This window comes from Bufo gargarizans, chromosome 5, assembly GCF_014858855.1.
Source record: "Bufo gargarizans isolate SCDJY-AF-19 chromosome 5, ASM1485885v1, whole genome shotgun sequence".
In the NCBI taxonomy this organism is placed as follows: domain Eukaryota; kingdom Metazoa; phylum Chordata; class Amphibia; order Anura; family Bufonidae; genus Bufo; species Bufo gargarizans.
Window position 1 is genome coordinate 104,440,610 of NC_058084.1, and position 22,313 is coordinate 104,462,922.

General features: G+C 42.9%; 1 protein-coding gene across 1 annotated transcript in view; it reads right to left on the bottom strand.

The window, feature by feature from the left end:
* The window catches only part of TRAM1 (translocation associated membrane protein 1), a 36,228-nt gene that overhangs the window by 5,350 nt on the left and 8,565 nt on the right, over positions 1-22,313 (bottom strand). Inside the window, exons 3-10 of the mRNA XM_044294452.1 lie at positions 14,290-14,408; positions 12,116-12,232; positions 10,434-10,492; positions 8,871-8,955; positions 8,660-8,730; positions 8,082-8,186; positions 4,299-4,442; positions 1,104-1,261 (exon numbers count right to left, since the gene is read on the bottom strand). Coding sequence (XP_044150387.1) covers positions 1,104-1,261; positions 4,299-4,442; positions 8,082-8,186; positions 8,660-8,730; positions 8,871-8,955; positions 10,434-10,492; positions 12,116-12,232; positions 14,290-14,408 — 858 coding nt within the window. The remainder of the gene's footprint in view (positions 1-1,103; positions 1,262-4,298; positions 4,443-8,081; positions 8,187-8,659; positions 8,731-8,870; positions 8,956-10,433; positions 10,493-12,115; positions 12,233-14,289; positions 14,409-22,313) is intronic.

Genomic DNA, 22,313 nt, shown 5'->3' on the forward strand with positions numbered 1-22,313 from the left:
GGGAATTGATCTCTACTGTCCAAGTAGCTTTTGACTTAGAGAAACTATTTGCTATTAGAACACACACATGGGACAAATTAGCCCCAAAATGGGAACTGTGGGTTAAATTCTCAAGTTCGCAGGTTTTCCTCAAATGAGACAATACACTTTACCTATGACCGTAAAGTTATGTTAAAACGGGATTGTGGTTTGCGCCTAGCTTTGCTTTTATTTATACTCTCATTTTTACCTCTAACATGTTGTTATCTCACTGTTTATGAAGCAATAAAAAAGCGATTGCAAGCCTTGGCTCTTGTTTTTATATGGAGGGTCCCTACATGGATCATAAGAGTCAAATATGTACTATGTAACTTGCTCTATCGTTATATTGTTTTGTATATCAATAAAATTAATTGTTAAAAAATAAAATGTTCCCTACAAAAATAATACCTTATAGCAACATTCTGGAAGGAAAATCCAAAATCAAAGTTTTGTCTGGGCTCTTTGCACTACCCCTAAACCCACCAACTTACCTCTACCATTGACCCCATTCTGGACCTCTAACCTGGTCTCCCCAACACAAGGCATGCTCCAGGGGATGGTTTCATGAACTGCCCCTCACACTCTTCACTACACAACAAAAAATTGGGGAATCTAGTACATGACACTATCCTGAGACCTGTCTTTACCACAAAGTCACAGAGGCGGGCAAAAAGAGAACATTAGAGGGTCTCCCAAATAGACAACCAGCATGAGAGAAGTAAAGACAGGCAGCAGTATGTGGACTATTTTTAAAGCTCTCCTTTAAGCTAATTTTACAAGAGCATCTGGACCACGTGTCTGCTATACTGTACTCACATAATGCCGTGAAAACAGTACTGCAGACCCAGTCAGGCCAGAACTCGCAGCATAATAAATTATGATGCTGTGAATTCAGGTCAGAGGAGAAGTGAAGTGTTCGGCCCAGAAAATGTGGCTGTACCATGAAGCACATTTCCCAAACCAAACATGCTCGTTTGAAATTGGCCTCTAAGTCAAGACCAGAAGGGTTGTGGTATACAAACTTGAACCTATGGTTTAAAATCTCAGTCATCAAGGAAACTATAACATACTGCAGTCCTCACCTTTTTCCTTCCGAGATGATTTGCCTTTAGAAGCAACAGGTCTTCTCTTTTGAGAAGGCTGTGGAGATGAATGTTCTCTCCATCGTCTCAGCTGGAAATTAATGAACTTCCACATCATAAATGCCTGAGTTATGCAAATAGATGCCAACACACTGATTCTGGAAGCAGAAAAAAAGGAGACAGCATAAGTAGCATAATTATAGCTCACATTGCAGAAGTTCAGTTCACTTAAAAATCAGATAACAAGCTTTTATGCTTCTAAAAATGATTTAACACCGCTGGTACACCAATGGGTACTCTGAAAAATATTCCTGTAAATCAGGGGTTCTCAACTGGAGGACAGCAGTTGCTAGCTGTCTGGACACCTGCATGTTTCTCAACTGTATCTGCATCCTCACAAGATCTAAGGAGGCATAACTGAGTGTGCACAAAAGGCTGCAAAATATAAGGGGGGCATAACTGTGAGCCATCTAAGGTGGTATAACCCTGTGAAGGGGGTCAATTAGACTAGTGGTGGATACCATGAAACACATTTTAATACTCTGATAAAAACCTGGAAATCCTGTTGCATCTTACATCTGAGCATTTAAAATGTGAAGGCGGCTCTGTCACCAGGATCAACCCTATTAAACCAGATATACTGCCTGGTAGGGCTCATCGGATTAAAACAATACCTTTTTTTGGTCTATATGCTAAACAGCTGCAGAAAAACCTGTGTTTATATTCATATGCAAATGAGAAGTTTGAGCACCAGGAGGCAGGGTTGAATCCCTTGAGCACTGCTTTGCTACACCCCCTGTGCTCTGCACACTCCCCACGATTGACAGTTCTGCTCTCAGCATGGCGATGTCTAGCCCTGTGTCCTAACATTTACATATCATACTCTATATACTATAGCTTCACCATATTGAGATTTGCCCAGAAAGCTAATACACATATTACTGCTTTATTCACAAGGACAATGTATGATTATGTCAGACACCAGTATTATTTTTTAGGTTATAAGCATAAAAAACAAAAAAACAAAAACATCCATCACTATGTGGTAATGCTATAGCTTGGTAATAAGTGCTTGGTTTTACATGTAGAGATTGCAGGTTTGAATCCTGGGAGAAAAACTTTAAGGCTTTTTTCCCCTCAAACCTTCTCTTTTTTTCTTCCATAATTAACCCATAATAAAAGCCTTCATCCTTATATTTAGAATAATGTTATAGGCTGAAAAAACTAATAAATATTGCCAGCTTTATAATCATATATTGATAAACCAGTTTTAGGTTTCTAAACAAAGCACTATTCTCAATATAGTAAGGCCTTTTATTGTTATTATACGATAATATATTGTTTATTGTAGTATAGCCTTTTATTATGGGTTAAAAAAAAAAAAAAAAAAAAAAAATTATGTATGGACTCAAACCTCTTATCTATACAAGCAGAACCAAGCACTTGCCTCCAAGCTGTAGCATTACCATATAAAGATGTTTTTTTTTTTTTCTATGCTTATAGGTTAACACAGGTTACCAGAGTCTTTATAATCACATATTGCGCTTGTGAATAAAGCAGTCATATGTATATTAGCTTTCTGAGCAGATCTCTATGTGGTGTAGCTATAGTACTCAGAGTATAATATGTAGATGCTAGGACAAAGCTCTTCCCTCAGCATATCTTGCCCTATCAATGAAGAGAAGGGGGAGCGTGCAAAGCACAGGCGGTATTACAAAGCAGTGCTCAAAGGATTCAGCCTCGCCTCCTGGTGCTCAAACTACTCATTAGCATATACTAGGGGTGGGCGATATGGTCTAAAATTTATATTGCAATATAATTTTAAGCATGTGCGATATATTTTCTATATTGGGGGGGTTATTTAATAACTATTAGCTTTCTTAAGGGCTAGAGCCCTTGTCATATTCACCCTAATAGAGCTCTATTAGGGTGAATAGGACTTTACAGTCTCCCTGCTGCCCTGTGCTTTGTGCACACAACAGCAGGGAGCTGACCATGGCAGCCAGCCTCTGATGTAGCCCCCCCAGCTAACTCAAACCCACCCCCCCTCCCCAGTATTAATCATTAGTGGCGGTGGCAGTGGGCCCCCCCCCTCCCTCCCCAGTATTGATCATTGGTGGCAGGGACCCCCTTCCCCCCCCCCCCCCCCCACATCATTGGTGGCAGCAGCAGTTCCGATCGGAGTCCCAGCAGTGTAATGTAATGCTGGGGCTCCGATCGGTTACCATGGCAGCAGGACGCTACTGAAGTCCTAGCTGCCATGTTATGTCAGTGAGCAGCATTATACTCGCGTGCGTGGTGGCCGCCGGGCGCTCCTTCTGTCTGTGCGGCGGATTGCTAATGCTTATAGCTCACGTGCGCCGTGGCCGCTCCTTCTGTCTGTGCAGCGCATTGCTAATGCTTATAGCATTAGCAATGCGCCGCACAGACCTATGAGAAGAAGAAGAGCCTGGCGGCCACGGCGCACGTGAGCTATAAGCATTAGCAATGCGCCGCACAGACAGAAGGAGCGGCCGGCGGCCACCACGTACGTGAATATAATGCTGCTCACTGACATTGCAGTCCAGCGATATACACAAAATCCATATCGTGGCACAAATTTATATCGCATATCGCCTATACCGCCCACCCCTAGCATATAATTAGAAATGCATACAGACAAAAGAAAGGTATTGTTTAAATTAGTACGATCAGCCCTACCACGCAGTATGTCTCGTTTAAAAGGGTTAATCCTGGTGACATAACCAGATTAAAGGGTTATTCCCAACTGCAACATGACATCAATATCAGATCTATCTTCCGAAAGAGGTCCCTTAAGTGAGCACATTGTGCATGCTCTCCATTAACCACTATGGGACTTACAGAAATACCTGAGCAATTGGCCATTTTCAGAACTACCAAAGCGGCCACACATTCTCCCCTTTCAATTCGGGGTCCCCATTCCGAAGATAAGAATGGGTCCTAAAGGTAGGACCGGCACCTATCTGACATTGACGGCACATCTTACCAATATAACATACGTCTGACATTTTACATATTTAAAAAGGATATTCCCAGTATAAAAAGAGAAAAAGCTGAAAATGGTCACATCAGGCTGCATTTTGACCTGACTGGTCAACACTATGGTCTCCTCTCCTAGCAGATTATATTCTTACTGCACTTGGTTCAGAGGCTTGTCCATGCACATAGATGTACCTTATAGCCAGAATGTTGAAATTTCCAGTACTTATGTCCAAAACCTGATTCTCTGCACGGGCAAGTCCAAATCCTACAGTGAGAACTGAGAGGATGAGAGTCAGGAGGCGGCCCAGGACAAACAGGATAGCCCATATGGTAAACCTGCCAAGAACAGATTAATAGCGTTTAGCCAAAATGACATAGGTATGGGTACAGGGCACATTGGAACTCCCCATACATGCAAGTGCAAGAAAAAGGTGAGCAGACATGGTTATCACTGCAGATGGGATATTTTCTCCAGTAAGTACGCTTTCATAAATCTGGATTGAGCATCAAAGGATACAGCAGCTTTTGATGTATGCATTTATAATGAAGACAATGTAAGATCTCAGAAACCATAACAGTGCATAGACATCTCTGGTCCCCTAGTCCCCATGGATCTGCGGTTAAAGCTAGTTTTTCTTTTTGTTATGCACTCTTCAGCCAAACCTATTTTTTTGGTTTAACAATTCACAACTCCTTTCTTTCTGTACTTCTCTGAACACCCTATATCAGAGGACCAGTACTGGGCCGTAGGTCATCTGGTACTGGTCCGCGGGGAGTGCCGGCGTGGAACTATTGGCATCTGTCCCCTGACTTTTAGCCTCATAGGCTAGAAGCTGCTAGGCCTGAGGTCTATGAAGCGGTGCTAAGGTGCATGATAGTTGCGATGAGGACATCACTGCAACCTTCTGGGCCAGGTCACAGGCAACGAGACAACGTCATCACGCCACCACAGACCCGGAGCAGAAGGTTGCAATGACATTTACGACTGCCTGTACTGTAGTCCAGGGAGTTGGGGCGGCAGGCTGGAAGAGGCTTGCATCACAGACAGCCGGACAGAGGTGAATATTTTGTTCTTTTATTTAATTTTTTCCGTTGTGAACACTACTGGGGGCACCAAAAAAAGAGGGGTTGGACGTATAATTTAATTGGGGCACTATATGTAAAGATGCCACAACTGGGGAGGGGGGCCTTATATGTAAAGGCACCACAACTGGGGGGGGGGGGGCATTATATGTGAAGAGGGCACATTATATCTACTGGGGCCTAAATCAGGATGATTACTAAGTAGGGGCATAAAAGCAGGAATTAATACTAAATAGGTGCGTTCAGATATGCAGAATAAAGTTATGGGCCGAGACATCAGCGTTATCTGTGCAAGACTGAGAAAGTAGAAAACAATGACTCCAGTCAGAGGAGACATCATCTGTAGGTCACCGAGTGGGGGCCTAAACAGGATTTTTAATTACTGTGTTTTGTTATGTGCGTGATTTATCCCCAATCCCCACGGGAAAATTGTTTTGCGTGAAACCGGTCTTTGGTACAAAAAAGGTTGGGGACCACTGCTCTAGATCATCAGATTAGAATGGGCTTTGACTTTACATTTTACAGATCCAATGAGACAGGGAGAAATCAGGTTTAATCTTACTCTATACATTTCCATGTATTATAGTGCCCCCATTATCTTAACCTCTTAACCTGTTTGCTACCAGCGTCGTACATGTACGGCGCAGAAACGCAGGACAGAAATCCCAGCACAGTACATGTACAGCGCGCTGATCAGGCGGGTGCAGGAGCTGCGCCCGCCTGATCAGCGGCAGGAGTTTGGCAGTCACTGATATGCTCCGGCAGTGGTAATACACTTACAGCCAATGCATTACAATACAGAAGTATTGTAATGCATTGTAAAGGGGAGCAGACCCCAAAAGTTGAAGTCCCAGAGTGGGTCAAAAAATAAAGTTAAAAAAATACAAATAAAAATAAAAAGTTTCAAAGAAAAAAAAAAAAAGGCGTCCTTTTCCCAAAATAAAGAAAAAAATTAAAAAAAATTGTAAAAAAATAGGGGGAAAAAAGAAAAGTAGACATATTAGGTATCGCCGTGTCCATATCGATCGGCTCTAAAAAATATATCACATGACCTAACCCCTCAGATGAACACCGTAAAAAAATTTAAATAAAAACTGCGCAAAAAAAAAAAAAAAAAAAGTGCAACACCAAGCGATGAAAAAGGCATATGCCCCCCAAAATAGTACCAATCTAACAGTCACCTCATCTCGCAAAAAAGGAGCCCCTACTTAAGACCTCATGCACATGGCCATTGTTTTGGTCCGCATCCGAGCTGCAGTTTTGGCGGCTCGGATGCGGACCGCATTCATTGTCCCGCCCAAAAAAAATATAACATATATATGGCTCTCAGGATTATGGAGACACTAAAACATGATATTTTTTTTTGTTTCAAAAATTGTTTTATTGTGTTCAATGTATTAGGTATCGCCAGGTCTGTAACAACCAGCTCTATAAAAATACCACATGACTTAACCCCTCGGGTGAGCACCGGAAAAAGAAAAAAATTAAACAAAAACTGTCAAAAAAGCTATTTTTGGTCACCTTACATCACAAAAAGTGTAATACCAAGCGATCAAAAAGTCATATGTACCCTAAAATAGTGCCAAACCATCATCTCATCCCGCAAAAAATGAGACTCTACTTAAGACAGTCGCCAAAAAAAAAAAACTATGGCTTTTTAGAATATGGAGACACTAAAAAAATAATTTTTTTCGAAAATGCTTTATTATGTAAAACTAACAAACAAAAAAAAAATTAGTCATATTTGGTGTTGTCGCCTCTAACAACCTGCTCTATAAAAACAGCACATGATCTAACCTGTCAGATGAATACTGTAAATAAAAAATAAAAACGGTGCCAAAACATCTAATTTTGTTACCTTGCTTCACAAAAAGTGTAATATAGAGCAACCAAAAATCATATGTACCCTAAAATAATACCAACAAAACTGCCACCTTATCCCGTAGTTTACAAAATGGGGTCATTTTATTGGAGTTCCTAAATTTCAAAAATTTGATTAAAATAGAAAATCTGCCAAAAAAGTGAAAATTTGAAATTTCATCTCCATTTTCCATCAATTCTTGTGAAACACCTAAAAGGGTTAAAGTTTGTAAAATCAGTTTTGAGTACCTTGAGGGTGTAGTTTCTAAAATGGGGTCACTTTTGGGTGGTTTCTATTATGAAAGCCTCACAAAGTGACTTCAGACCTGAACTGGTCCTTAAAAAGTGGGTTTTGCTTCTAAACTTCTAAGCCTTCTAACATCCCCAAAAAATAAAATTGCATTCACAAAATGATCTAAACATGAAGTAGACATATGGAAAATGTAAAGTAGTAACTATTTTTGGAGTTATTACCATCTATTATAAAAGTAGAGAAATAAAAATTTGGAAATATGCAAATTTTTCAAAATGTTTGGTAAATTTGGTATTTTTTTTAAAAGGTGAAAAGTTGCTTGGTAGTGAAGGGGTTAAAATATGATATACTGACAATACAACAAGCTAGGGAATTAGTACATTATGAAAGTCTAGGGCAGTGATGGCAAACCTTTTACAGACTGAGTGCACAAAGTGTAACCCAAAACCCACAATTTATCGCAAAGTGCCAACACGGCAATTCACCCTGAACACTACAGTCCAATATAGTTTATCTTCCATGTACTTCATCATTTAGCTATAATAGCCTGCCTACATTCAGGGCACTCTTTGTGCTGCTGCTAAGGGATATTGGTACGCCTTAGACTTATTTCCAGGGTACGGATGCCCACCGACAGGGCACCCGTGCCATAGGTTCGCCAACACTGGTCTAGTAGGACCCCTTTATCACTTTATGCATAGACTACAGGTACTGAACAGTCGGATGGCTGATGATGTAAGAGGGACTTCTGTACAGATCAAACACTCAGAGTGACTTACCCTTTCTGATATTTGTCATTACTGAAGTAAAAAAGACGGGAAATGTGGAAAAGAAACTCGACAAAGTAATGGAGAACCAGAAGAACCAGACCAAGATGATTTAGGCTGTAATAGAATAAAAAATAAAAAAACATTAGTGCACCGATATCACGGTCACAAATGCACTTGACAAACACCTCATTTTAATCTTTCAATATAAATAGTACGGTTGCTAACACCATGTCAGAGTGATCTGTGCAAGAAAATAGGAATGAATGACTCCAGTCAGAGGAGACCTCATCTGTAAGAGTGAGGGCCTAAACAGGACCAAAACATACCCAGTGTCATTCCTCTCAACCGCATGGTGGACATGGCTGGCTCAGAGTGCAACATTAGAAGGAATAGAGGAAACCTGCTCTGGTTCTTTTCTTCCTGTCTATGTGCATTTATCTAGTTATGCAACTTTCCTAAGACGTGGTAGACTAAGGCACATTTAGATGCACTGATAACTGCCTTCTCATCAGTGGAAAAAAACTAAAAACTTCATCCTCCTAAAGCTGCATTGTTTCTGGGCAGCAGAAACTCTCAAAAGAACTTACTTTAGAACATAAGCACCGCTGATATGGAAGAGGTACAGTCCGATGTAAACCAACTGGCGAGGAATATCTTCCTGAAAGAGAAGGGTGAAACCCTAAGCGTTAGCACTCATTTATTAAGTCCTACCACCTCGACAGACCAAGATGACAAATATCCTATATATGCATACAGAACATACAAGTACCATTGTACACAGTTACATTAAGACCTTACCTTTTTGGTTTTCTGGAAATACAGTTCCGGAAAGGCATGAAACCAATAAGCCAATTGGGAAATGTAGAAAAATTTCAACTGGAATCTGAGAAAAAAATAAATAAATAAATAAAAAAAAATTTAAATCAACTTCTCCGATTACTATGCAACACAGACACGGATGTACAGATATTAGGCAATCTATGGAGTTAGTGTACGCTTTGTTGGTGGTCATTATTTATTATCCAGAATATACTCTTTAAATGTCCAGTATATAATACTACACGTGTCCTGCGTTATGTGCTGAAGGTGATTTCCCCCCCCCCCCCCCCCAGTCTTCTGTTCTGCTGTATGACAACTGTCTCCCCTTCTGCAATGTTTGTAGTTGGACAAATATCTTTAAAGGGGCTATCCCATGGAAAATATTCTAGCTACAGTTTTCATTACAAATAATTAAAAATGTAGTACAGCCACCGAGTTTTTCATTCAGATCCATCTATAAAACGGTACTTGCCATTTGTTCTTTTTCTAACTTTTATGTCCACCTCACCAAGGTGGACACACATGCTTCATTCCATTCTTTAACTGCCACCAGCTGCGGCAGAAAGAACAGGCACCTTGAGAAAGGACACGTCCGCTGAGCCGCCAGCTTGAAATAAATCTAGCAGAGCAATTGGAGCAATGAATGAGGTGATCTTTGGATCCATGTGAGGTGCAGGGCTGGTTCTAGCTTAGTTATAAAGATTGTCATATACTATATGATGTCTGATTTTCATTTTTTTACATCAATCATAGGATAACCCCTTTACGTCCTGCCCCTTACCTAAGCCACGTCGCCAGATGAAAAATTAAACTGGTTAGCAAGATCTTAACCTCTGTGCGCTGTGTCGTTAGTCTAAAAGTCGGTTTCAGCAACATGCAGAAAAGGCTGCAGACTGAAACAATGGACAGGGATTTACATCTTGTTTTTTATTCTTCATGTCTAGGCTTAGTGTTCCTTTAAACAGTTCGAAAATGCATATACAATAATTCCCTGAAATAAAATTATGAGATGGGAAAATGTCATTTAGTAAGGCAGCCCTATGTAGTGCATTTTAGGACAACCAGAATACTGTATTCTGATGAAAGTCACAGGGCTTCTCCATTATCAGACCGCTCCCCATCAAAGCCTTTGAGAATAGAGGTTGTTTAAGGAATTGCTACAGATGACGACCTGTAATATACAGAGCCTAAATCTTAGTCTATATCCGTTCTCCTGCAGGTTATGTACAACAGAGGCATTAGCCACTAATCTGTCCCCGTGCTCCCTGCTGCCACCTACAGCAGAAACTAAAACGCTCCTGAAAGCGTATCCAGCGTTCTGGATACCAGAACTTTGCTCCTACCATGCTGGTCACATGACACAGCTGAGAATCAGAAGGGAGGTTATAATTCACTATTACGGTCACCGCGACAATTACCGTCACTACAGGTTACAACATGTACCTTTCTAACAAGTCAAGGGAATACATTTTTTAACGTGGGAGTGCTTCTGTAAGGAAAAAACAAAACAAAACTAGGACATTAATTTAAGATGCTACTTACGGAAAGTAAGTATGGGGGTAACCTTTCCATAAACTTGTTGGATCCGAAAGATAGTTCTCCTACACAAATGAAAAATAAAAATTCAATAAAATCTGAACATGAAAACATGCCGTCTATCTCTGACAAAGCTCATTTTCCCTCCTTGGTGGATTAGGCTGCATTCTTTAACCATTAAAGCAGTATCCAAACATTCTAATTAGTGGTTGTGCAGGTAGTGATTTTGCTGAAAATAACATTACCGTTCAGAGATGGTTACTATGGAAACACTAATACCACAAACACTGCAGGCAGTTCAGTGCGGCACTATCAACCACAACATGTACAAAATGTATGATATCTACTGCATGCAGATCAGGACATAAACAGGGCATAAAAGAATGCCTAAAAGGTGACCATACACACTAGGCATAACAGAATGCCTAAAAGGTGACCATACACACTAGGCATAACAGAATGCCTAAAAGGTGACCATACACACTAGGCATAAAGAATGCCTAAAGGTGACCATACACACTAGGCATAAAGAATGCCTAAAAGATGACCGTACACACTAGGCATAAAGAATGCCTAAAGGTGACCATACACACTAGGCATAAAAGAATGCTTCAAGGTGACCGTACACACTAGGCATAAAGAATGCCTAAAGGTGACCATACACACTAGGCATAACAGAATGCCTAAAAGGTGACCATACACACTAGGCATAACGAATGCCTAAAAGGTGACCGTACACACTAGGCATAACGAATGCCTAAAAGGTGACCGTACACACTAGGCATAAAGAATGCCTAAAAGGTGACCGTACACACTAGGCATAAAGAATGCCTAAAGGTGACCATACACACTAGGCATAAAGAATGCTTAAAGGTGACCGTACACACTAGGCATAAAGAATGCCTAAAGGTGACCGTACACACTAGGCATAAAGAATGCCTAAAGGTGACCGTACACAGTAGATATAAAATCGACTGAACTCAGATTTCTACAGTATAGTCTGGTCTTCATGTGCCTAGTGTTTGGGGGGCAAAGCTGAAGAAAAGCAGTCACTCCAACAAGTGTTCTACTGACGGCTATCTAAGACGACCTTGTGTGTATTCACAGATACAGCATGCAAATAAAAAGGGCAAGACAGATGGGTAAAAAGGCTATATCATTTTCATACTACCTACATTGTTGTTCTTTAGGTCTTTCACACCAGAAGGGAGGGAGGGGAGGGGGGGGGGGGACCTTTTTTTACCCCCCCATCCCGAGAATAGGTCATCAATATTAAAAGCCCAGAGAACCCCTTTAATCAATTGTTAGTTTACTGTTGCTGTGAGGGGAAGAGGCTGTTCGTATAATAGTATAATACAGTGATGGGCAAACTGCAGCTCTTCAGCTGTTATAAAACTACAAATCCCATCATGCCCTGCTGTAGGCTGATAGCTGTAGGCTGACTGGGCATACTGGGAGTTGTAGTTTTACAACAGCTGGAGAGCCGCAGTTTGCCCATCCCTGGTATAATAGGTGTAGAACTGGGATAACAGTGTGACTGAAGTCAATACCGCAAAACAAAAATGCTAGTGTGAAGGTACTCTAAAAAGAGTTAAATATGGACTACCCCAGTTAAATATGGACTACCCTAAATGAGGCAAAGTATCTTAAAATAAAACCAAAACCCTTTACAATACAAAGGAACTTACCGAGACAATGACGCTTGTCCCCCAGACACAAGAGAATAAGTAAAAAGCACTCAGCTGCCCAGATTCATTAAACTTGCTGTGCTTGGTTTTGGAAAAATGCATGCGCCTGTTAATTTTCTGAAAAAAATAAAATAAAATTTTAAAAAGCTTTGCATTGTTCAGTGTCAAACTAAGATACACCATTTAATATGAGCGGTTGCTGTTTCCAACAATCAAATCCATTTATAAAGGATATGTGCTGACCATACACACAACCAACTCTCTGGTTGGGAAGGTGAGAGGAGGAGACTGGGAGCCCTTAAAGGGGTTGTGCTAGAATGAGGTGCAGGGTGGAGGGGGGTGTTGGCAAACCTCTCCACTAGGCAAGACCTGTAAAAGGGAAACTTGCTTGCCCACTTCCCGGCGCTGGTCTCTGCTCCTTCACCTCGTTGTCTATGATGCTCCACTGGGTTCCCTTAAAATAGGCTACTTTCACATTAGCATTTTTGCTAGATCCGGCAGGGTTCAGCAAAAACAGAACGGAATGCATTTTGGAGCATTTTATTCTGTTCAGTTACATTCTGTCCTCATTGACAATGAATGGGGACAAAACAAGCGTTTTTTTCCAGTATTGCGACCCCATGACTGATCTCAATACCGGAAAATAGAAACGCTAGTGTGAAAGTAGCCATATCCAGTTCGACGCAGTCTGCAGCCAATCACTGGCCGTGGCGGTGGCCAGATCCCTTTGTGTCATGTGACCATTTGTCATGACATAAGAAGAGCCAGTGACAGTCACAGCCTGTGATTACCGCCAGGCGGCATCAAACTGGATGTTTTCAGCAAGGAAGCCTAGCGGAGAATTGCAGGCCAGGAGGAGAAGGGAGGTAAGCGGAAAAAACACCCACTCTTGCGAAACCCCTTTAAAGAGGTTCTCGGAGGTTTGCCTCTGAGTGGGAAAGTGAATTAGCAGTTACCAATCCCGCTGATCAATGGGACAGGTCTCTTCTATTTACCCATAAATCGACTGTTTCTTGTCGTTTACAGGAATTGAATTACAAAATTCTTACACAGTGGTACCGTTGCCAATCCGAGACTGGACAATGCTGCATATCTAGTGGGATTGCTCGGGAGTACACCCTCTGTGGCAGGCTGTTTTTGCTCCATATAATGTCCTTTATCGGTCGACTGTCTCACCTTCCCCTCTGCCCCTCTATATTTCCAGGCCATATCAGACAGGTCAAAAGAGGTGCCCTTCGGACCTTTATCCAATCCATGAGACAAATTATTCCTCGTAACTGGAAGTCTGCCGATAGCTTGAGGAGAATCACTTGGGCGACGGCACTAGACGCCTTAGTGCGTATGGAGGAATTGGGTGCGGAATCACACAACCAGCTGTCCGTTTATACTCAGACTTGGGAGCCATGGCTACAGTTCAGAAGTTCTCCTCTGTTCCTGGCTTGGTTGGCTGATGATGCCTCTCCCCGCTTGGCGATTTAGGCTTTGGCAAGCCTCATGCATTCGGTACTTTTCTCTTTCCCTCATCCTTGTCCTGGGTCTGCGCCTTATGCTTCTCCTTCCCCCTCCTTCCCTTCCCTCTTGTCTGTCTTGTTTCTTCTATCAGTTATACTATTTTATTTGTTATTATTCGATTTGCCTGTACTACGAAAATATATTGGGTCGTGTTGTACTGTCATTTTGCCATTAACTGCCCAATAAACAGATTGAACCATAAAGAGGTTCTCGGAGAAGGAGTTAAAATGGCCGAGAGCAACCTGAATGTAAGCAAGACTGATTGTCACCACGTGCAGAGCTCACAGGTGCCAGATCCCATCCCCTCACCCCCAGACAGCTCTGCAGGAGGAGGCAACCGGTACTCCTACTATTGTAAGACAGGTTGCCGGTGGCAATTTTAAATCATTCCCGGAGAACCCCTTTAATTCTCTAGACTGAGGCCCACTGGCCTAATGATATATTTCACAGAAACAGTTGCTATAGGGAGACCAGCAAATTTACATCTATAGAAAATAAGGTGTACCACAATGCATGAGGAGGAGTTTTCCCTGGCATCTCCTAGTCTTCGCCTGGATTCACACAGCATTCGACAGCTTTAAATTTTCATAGCTTTTTTTCCCCACGCTAAAATTGCAGGGACTGGTAAAATACAAAAAAATAAATAAAATAAGGATACTTACATCTAAGACATATTCTTGTATGACAGCGTGCAATATTATTGCCACAAGCATGTAGAAGAACACTGTGGCCACGTCCTTGATGCCGTAGTGATACAATGATACTGGTTCAGCGAGAACACCTGCAAGATAAGAATAAACCGTCTGCTTTAACACATACATACACTGAACAGTACAAACACATGACACATAGGACTCAATGGAAATGTTCACCGGGCACATACGTTTCTTAGGTTACTTTCACACTAGCGTTTTAGTTTTCCGGTATTGAGATCCGTCATAAGGGCTCAATACCGGAAAAAGTTGGATTTTTGTCTTACCTGTAAAATCCATTTCTCGCAGAGTTCATTTGGGGACACAGAAGACCATGGGTATAGCTGCTGCCACTAGGAGGCGACACTAAGCAAAAAAGTATTAGCTCCTACTCTCAGCTACACCCCTCCTGCAGACACTGAGCTAATCAGTTTGTACGAAAGCAGTAGTAGCAGCCAGGAGAAGCCGACATAAAACAATAAAAAGTAAGAAAGGCAAAGATGGGTCAGAATCAAGAACTGGAGGGACCCATCAAGGAGAGGCAGCAATGTACTTATGGGGTGGGAGCTGTGCCCCCAATGAACTCAGCAAGAAAAGGATTTTACAGATTTAAAAAAAAAAAAAAAAAAAAAAAAAAAAAAAAAATCCTACTTTCTCGCTCGTATCATTGGGGGACACAGAAGACCATGGGACGTTAGAGAGCAGTATCATGGGGAGGGAACAAGACCAGAATGAATCCAAGGCCTGTCATAAGGTCCCGCACAGAATTGCGAGGGGGGGTGGGGGCCTAGACACACCCGGCCCCCTGAAAAAGAACAGCAAGAGCCATTCCCAAGAAGGCCAGCCAGAGAGCGTCTGAATACCCAGATGACCCGGTTGGGCAGAAGAACAGCCCCGGGGACATAAGCCACGGCTTAGGAGACTTCGAAAGAAGTGGCGAGCACAACGAATATCCACAAGATGGACAAGAATGAAACCAAGTTAGGCGCCAGAGCAAACGGAGTGACTACGGAATATACCGGAGAGAGAAAACATAGCCTGGGCCCAGAAGACTTCTAAGGAAGGTGATACCCAAGGACCAGAACCCCAGGAAAAGAACCCCCCCTAGAGTAAAATACACAGGCATGGCTTGGGAAGAAAAACTGAAAATGGTGTCTAGATACCAAGGGCCAGAGAACTGCGGATGTGACAACCCCCCCCCCCCCCCCCGAATAGGGTAAGTAGAGGTGTCAGAAGGCGACAACCCCCAACTCCATACCAGGCTATCAAAAGGAGAAGTGCACTCCAGCAGAACCATTAAGAAATCAGGGCTAGAGAACCTGGATGTCAGGCATGACCATGGCCCACAAGAAAAGAATATTGAGAAAGAGACACAATGGGAACAAGGCAGTGGGATCAACCCAGAAAATAATAAAAATAAAAAATTATAATAATTTGGGAGTAACCTGGTAGGAAAAGAGTGTCCCCCGGGATATATATAAAAAGTCCCCTTTAGACCTACGGCCACAGGGTTTGTCTCATAAGAATGTCATTCTCCTTGAGGAACAATGTAGTATGTAGAGACATGGAGAGGAGGATAACAAGAAAAGTGAGAAGCCTTCTGATACCTATGGAAGGCTGCCAGACCTAACCAGAATCTAAAGAAAAAGTACCAAGGCCAAGGGAACAGTAAGAAGCAACGCACATGTCTGAAAACATAAAAGTTGTGTAAACCCATCAGACACTATCGACTGCCACTGCGGACCAACTCCGCCTAAAGAAGAGGAGGCGGCTATGAGAGGAATGTACTAAACAGCCAGACCGGAACCAGACATGGAATAAATACTGCGCCAGGAAGGGAGTGCGGATGTCGAACGCCACAAAATTCCAAGAAAAAAAACGGTAACTGAACCATACTACCCATGCAGATACTCCACAGAGGAAAGGGGGCCTACAAGAACCCAAAGGCTATAGAAACTGGCTGAGCAAGCATAATCTGTATCTGGGGAAGTGCAATTACTCGCCTTGCGGAAGGGGAGAAGTAGAAGAGGCTAATATGGTTCAGTAGAGAACTAGTGAAAGTGGTGAAAACAAGGACAGTACGACCGCCGTACTCTGCGAGGGAAGTAGCAAAGACAACTCACAGAGGCAAACTGGATAAGTGCATACCCAAACTTCCACAAGGATAGAACGTTGATGCCATCACCGTAGCAGATGGTAAAGGCAAGGCACGACATGTGAAGGGAACAAGGCGCTAAACCAGCGCCACAGAAAATCGGTAGGTTATACCAGGTACATAAAACGACACTAGTGCCCACCAGCAGTGAGCAAACCCACCACAAGTAGCATGGCTTGGTATGGGAATTCGACCAGCGCCATAAGGAATAAGCAAACCTATCAGCCACCGCCTCAGGAACACCATACATAGGCCCCCATTCACATGTCCGCAATTTCGTTCAGCATTATGCGGAACGGAATTGCGGACCCATTCATTTCTATGGGGCCGCACGATGTGGATACCGAAAAAAATAGAACATGTCCTATTGTCCGCAATTGCGGACAAGAATAGTCATTCTATTAGTGTTGGCGGTGTGGTCCGCAAAATGCGGAACGCACGTTGCCAGTTTCCGTGTTTTGCGGATCCGAAAAACACGCTACAGACATGTGAATGGAGTCATGCATGGTAAATGTGTTGCAGAAAACTGCATGAATTACCAGGGTCTATACCCCACATGGAGGAAGGGGATGCGACAGGAACCTCTGGTGCCGCGCCCACTGACAATGTGTCCTGTAAGCCAGAACCAGTGTCGGCATTTGAAGGAAGAACACAAAAACTCCCCTGGGAAGGGGGTCACACAGTAGTACCCACGGAACAGGAGTAGCCCAAAAATCTATGGCCAGCGCAAAGACTGCCTCATAGGGGGAAGCCATACCAGCACCCATGGCCTCTCCAGAGGGGAGACTCCACCTGAAAAGGAGGTCAAACAGCAGTAGCCAACATGAACTGTTGGAAGCGCAATACTCCGCCAGGGAAGGAAGAAAACTGGCAACCCGTGCAGACGTTTCACCTACTGAAGAAGTGTGGACGCAGAGCGTACCAAGGAGAAGCAACAAAATTATAATGCTCCGCACAGGGACTTCAAGCACGAGGAGAGGCATGTCGTGGGTCAACACCCTGGAAACACAGGCTGCCACGTAGGTGCCCGACCCAAATCCGTACAATGACTACCTGAGGAAAAGGATATGTGAAAGTAGTCACAGTATCCCGTGGTAGTGCCAAAATACCGCCTATGACAGGGGGTAAGGAGATTGTCTGTGTCTAGCAAGGAGACCACCCTTGGAACAGGATAGAATTCGACAAGGAGATAATGCAATAGGGCGTAAGATTCCAGAGGTAGTGGAAATACTCTGGCTATGGAAAGAGGGGAGCCCAACAAGATGTACAGTATCCACTGGTAGAACAAGTACCACTGGTCGTGGAACTACCCCGCCGATGGAAGGAGGGTAATGCTACAGGATCCTACAATATGCAGGGGTGGTACCCATCTCCACCTAAGAAAGACGGATAATGTAACAGGATAAACAGTTTCCAGTGGTAGTGGAGTTACTCCGCTGACGTAGAGGGAAACCCGACAGATGTACAGGGTGGGTCGGCACTACTGGATGTGCAACTACTCCGTCAATAGAAGGAGGGTAATGCAACAGGATGTACAGTATGCGATTGTGGTGCAACTAGTCCACCTATAGAAGGTGGAAATCCAACCGGACAGAAGATAACCTGGATTAGTGCAATTACTCCTCCTAAGGAAGGAGAGTAATGCTACAGTCTGTATAGGATCCAGTGGTAGCGCAATTACTCCATGGAATGAGGATAATGTCACAGAATGTACAGTACCCAGTGGAAGTGTAAATACACACACTATGGAAGGAGGGCAATGATACCGGGAATATATGATCCAGTGATAGTTGCAATACTCCGGGAGGGTAATGGTACAGGCTGTACAGTATACAGTGGTAGTGCAAGTACTCCAAGGGCCGGTGAGAGGCAATGGGGGCAAAACTGAACAGAACGGAATGCTCCAAAATGAATTCTGTTCCGTTTAGTTGCGTTCCCATACCGGAGGGAAAACTGCAACATGGTGTAGTTTGCTTTCCATCCTGGGATTCAGAGCAAGACTGATCAGGCATGACCCCCAATGCAAGTCAATGGGGACGGATCCGTTTTCTCTGCCACAATAGAAAACACATCCAATCTCCATTGACTTTCAGTGGAGTTCATGACGGATCCGTCTTGGGTATGTTAAAGATAATACAACCGGATCCGTTCACGACGGATGCAAATGGTTGCATTATCAGTAACGGAAGCGTTTTTGCCGAACCCTGCCCGATCCAGTAAAAACGCTAGTGTGACAGTAGCCTCAGCATGTGGCAGTGCAGGCATTTCGGATAAACTGCTAATCTCTTCTCTCCACGGCTCTATTCAATTCGGTATGTTTCCCATGAATACAAAGGGGGCAGTGCCCATAGATCCACTGGCCACAAGACTGGCATTCAAGAACTGAACCCCCCTACCCAAAGCCATCACTGGTGTAGCGAGGCTGCCAAATTCTTTTGTCCCTATTTATATGACCGCAGAGAACTGACAAAAGCATTACAGTGCCTTAGCCTCAGTGTGTGACTGGTTATACTGGTGGGCTGCACAACGTAAGCTCTGGCAGCGTCCTGAAAGAGCTCCCTGCTAGAAACCAGATTCTATTTTAGGGCTTGTCTTTTACTACTTTTTTCTCTAGACTATTTGACAGCAAACACTACGTTCATCTAGAGTCCTGTAAAAAGAGGTGACTGATGAGCTATAGTAAAATACTGCCAAACACAGTAAAAATGTATTGTACTGAAGTCTGACTCCTATGTTACACACTAAGGCCTCTTTCACACGGGCGCTGCGGGAAAAGGTGCCGGGTGCGTTGCGGGAACATGCACGATTTTTCAGCGCGAGTGCAAAACATTGTAATGCGTTTGGCGCGTGCGTGACAAAAATCGATATGTTTGGTACCTAAACCCAAACTTCTTCACAGAAGTTCAGGCTTAGGATCGGTGTTCTGTAGATTGTATTATTTTCCCTTATAACATGGTTATAAGGGAAAATAATAGCATTCTGACTACAGATTGCATAGTACAATAGCGCTGGAGGGGTTAAAAATAAATAATTTAACTCACCTTAAAGGGAACCTGTCACCGGGATTTTGTGTATAGAGCTAAGGACATGGGTTGCTAGATGTCCGCTAGCACATCCGCAATACCCAGTCCCCATAGCTCTGTGTGCTTTTATTGTGTAAAAAAAACGATTTGATACATATGCAAATTAACCTGAGATGAGTCAGGAACAGGACTCATCTCAGGTTAATTTGCATATGTATCAAATCGGGATTTTTACACAATAAAAGCACACAGAGCTATGGGGACTGGGTATTGTGGATGTGCTAGCGGCCATCTAGCATACCATGTCCTCAGCTCTATACACAAAATATCGGTGACAGGTTCCCTTTAATCCACTTGCTCGCGCAGCCCGGCTTCTCTTCTGTGCTGTGTACAGGAAAAAGACCTGTGGTGACGTCACTCCGGTCATCACATGGTCCATCATCATGGTAAAAGATAATGTGATGACCGGAGTGACGTCACCACAGGTCCTTTTCCTGTACACCGCACAGAAGAGAAGTCGGGCTGCGCGAGCAAGTGGATTAAGGCAAGTTAAATTATCTTTATTTATTTTTTAAACCCTCCAGCGCTATTGTACTATGCATTCTGTACTCAGAATGCTATTATTTCCCCTTATAACCATGTTATAGGGGAAAATAATAATGATTGGGTCCCCATCCCGATCGCAACAGTGCGTGAAAAATCGCACCACATCCGCACTTGCTTGCGATTTTCACGCAGCCCTATTCACTTCTATGGGGCCTGCGTTGTGTGAAAAACGCACAAAATAGAGCATGCTGCGATTTTCACGCAACGCACAAGTGATGCGTGAAAATTACCGCTCGTGTGAACAGCCCCATAGAAATGAATGGGTCCTGATTCAGTGCGGGTGCCATGCGTTCACCTCACGCATTGCACTCGCGCGGAAAACTCGCCAATGCGAAAGGGGCCTAAGACCTCTTTCACACAAGCGATACAGATTGCATCAGGACCTATTCAGGGAAAAAAAATCTGTTGGTTTTGCAAGCAAGTTCAGCCAAATTTTTTCTGCCATTGCGTTCAGTGTGCGGTTTTTTTTACCGCGTTGTATCCAGATTGCGTGGGTTTTTCACACCTGTGAAGAAAAACTGACAATCTACATCAGTTTTCACTGAAGCCTCATTCACTTTTATGGAACCAGAGCTGCGTGAAAAACACACAATATAAAACATGCTGCGATTTTTCCTGTTTTCGCTACACGCATCTCATCTCGTGTGAAAGAGGGCTTAGAAGTCTATTCTCATCTGAGAGACAGGACACTCCATAAATGTCTGACTGTGGCAGGTCCTACCTCTGGGGAATCCCATCCACCAATCTCTAGAAAGGGGTCCACCAACCCCCAACCCGCTTACTGGGGAGGAATCTGGTCATTGCATCCAGGTGGCAAATGAGCAGAGAGGAGGCTTGTAGCACAGTAACCGCGGCCATTTCTGGGAGCTATGGAAATGAGACAGCTTGGTTGTTTCCGGAATCCTCTCCGCCTCTGCATTCAAATTAAACCTGGATGCGTTGGCACGGGCAGGGGAGGTGCTTTAATAACACCTCTCCATTGAAGGGTTGGGCGATTTTGCAAAAATCCTTGTCTCTACAAAAGACTGGGCCTGACATCGCTCACACGTTCCCCTTACCAACCACTATGACCCTGAGGTAATGTGCTCTGTGTCTCGAGGTTATACAGGACAGGTAATGGGACGAGGAGCATCCAGAATGGCTATACTCCATGCACGCACACCGCCACAGCAATCCCAGCTACATCCTTCACTTACTCCAGATCCCACTGACGGTACAAGGGAGCTCGGCAATGCACCCAGAGAGGTGATCTGCAGCCTGTGCAGGGTCTCTTCACTCCCTGCCACTTGCACCAGGGTTAATGGCAGAGGCTGAAGAGAGAGAAAGTATAACCTGCATTTTATACATTAACCCCTTAGTGACCAGACTGTTTAGGCCTTACAGACCCTGCATTTTTCTTCCTTTTTTCATCGTCGCATTCCAAGAGCTATAACTTTTTTTTTTCTTCGTCTAAATAGCTTTATGAGGGCTTGATTTTTGCTGGACAAGTTGTAGTTTTTAATGGCGCCATTTTGGGGTACACACAACTTTCTGAGGAGGGAGAGGTGAAAAAACAGCACTACTGGTTATTTGTGGTATAAATAACATAATATCTTTATTCTCTTGGTCAGTACGATTACAGCGATACCAAATACATATAGCTTTTTTTTTTTTTTACATTTTTGCAATAAATGTTTTTACATTGCCGCTTTCCAAGACCCATAACTGTTTTATTTTTCTTTCTATGGAGTTGTGTGAGGGATTTATTTTTGCAGGAAGACTTATTTTTTATTAGTATCATTTTGGAGTAAATGGCGCTTTTTGATCGCTTGCTATTAAGTTTTTTCGGTGGCAACATAGAATAAATTAGCAATTCTGTATTTTTTTTTTTTTTTTTTTTTTTTTTACGGTGTTCACCGTAGGGGATAATTTACATGATATTTATGTAGTCCAGTTCGTTACGGACACGGCAATACCAAAACATATAAGGGAGGTTTTTTTTTGCAATTTCTCATAGAAAAGCGTATTTTCAATGAAAACAAAAATAAAATAAAATTATGGGATTTTTTTATTGAATAAATGAGTTATTTCATTTTTTTTTTACTTTTTTTTCTACCACTTAATAGTTTTGATTGCTTTTAAAATGCAATGCACTATCCCTATAATCTATTGTATTTTAATGGAAATGCTATTCTGATATTGAGGCGCAGCCTGCTGGAAAGTACTGAAGG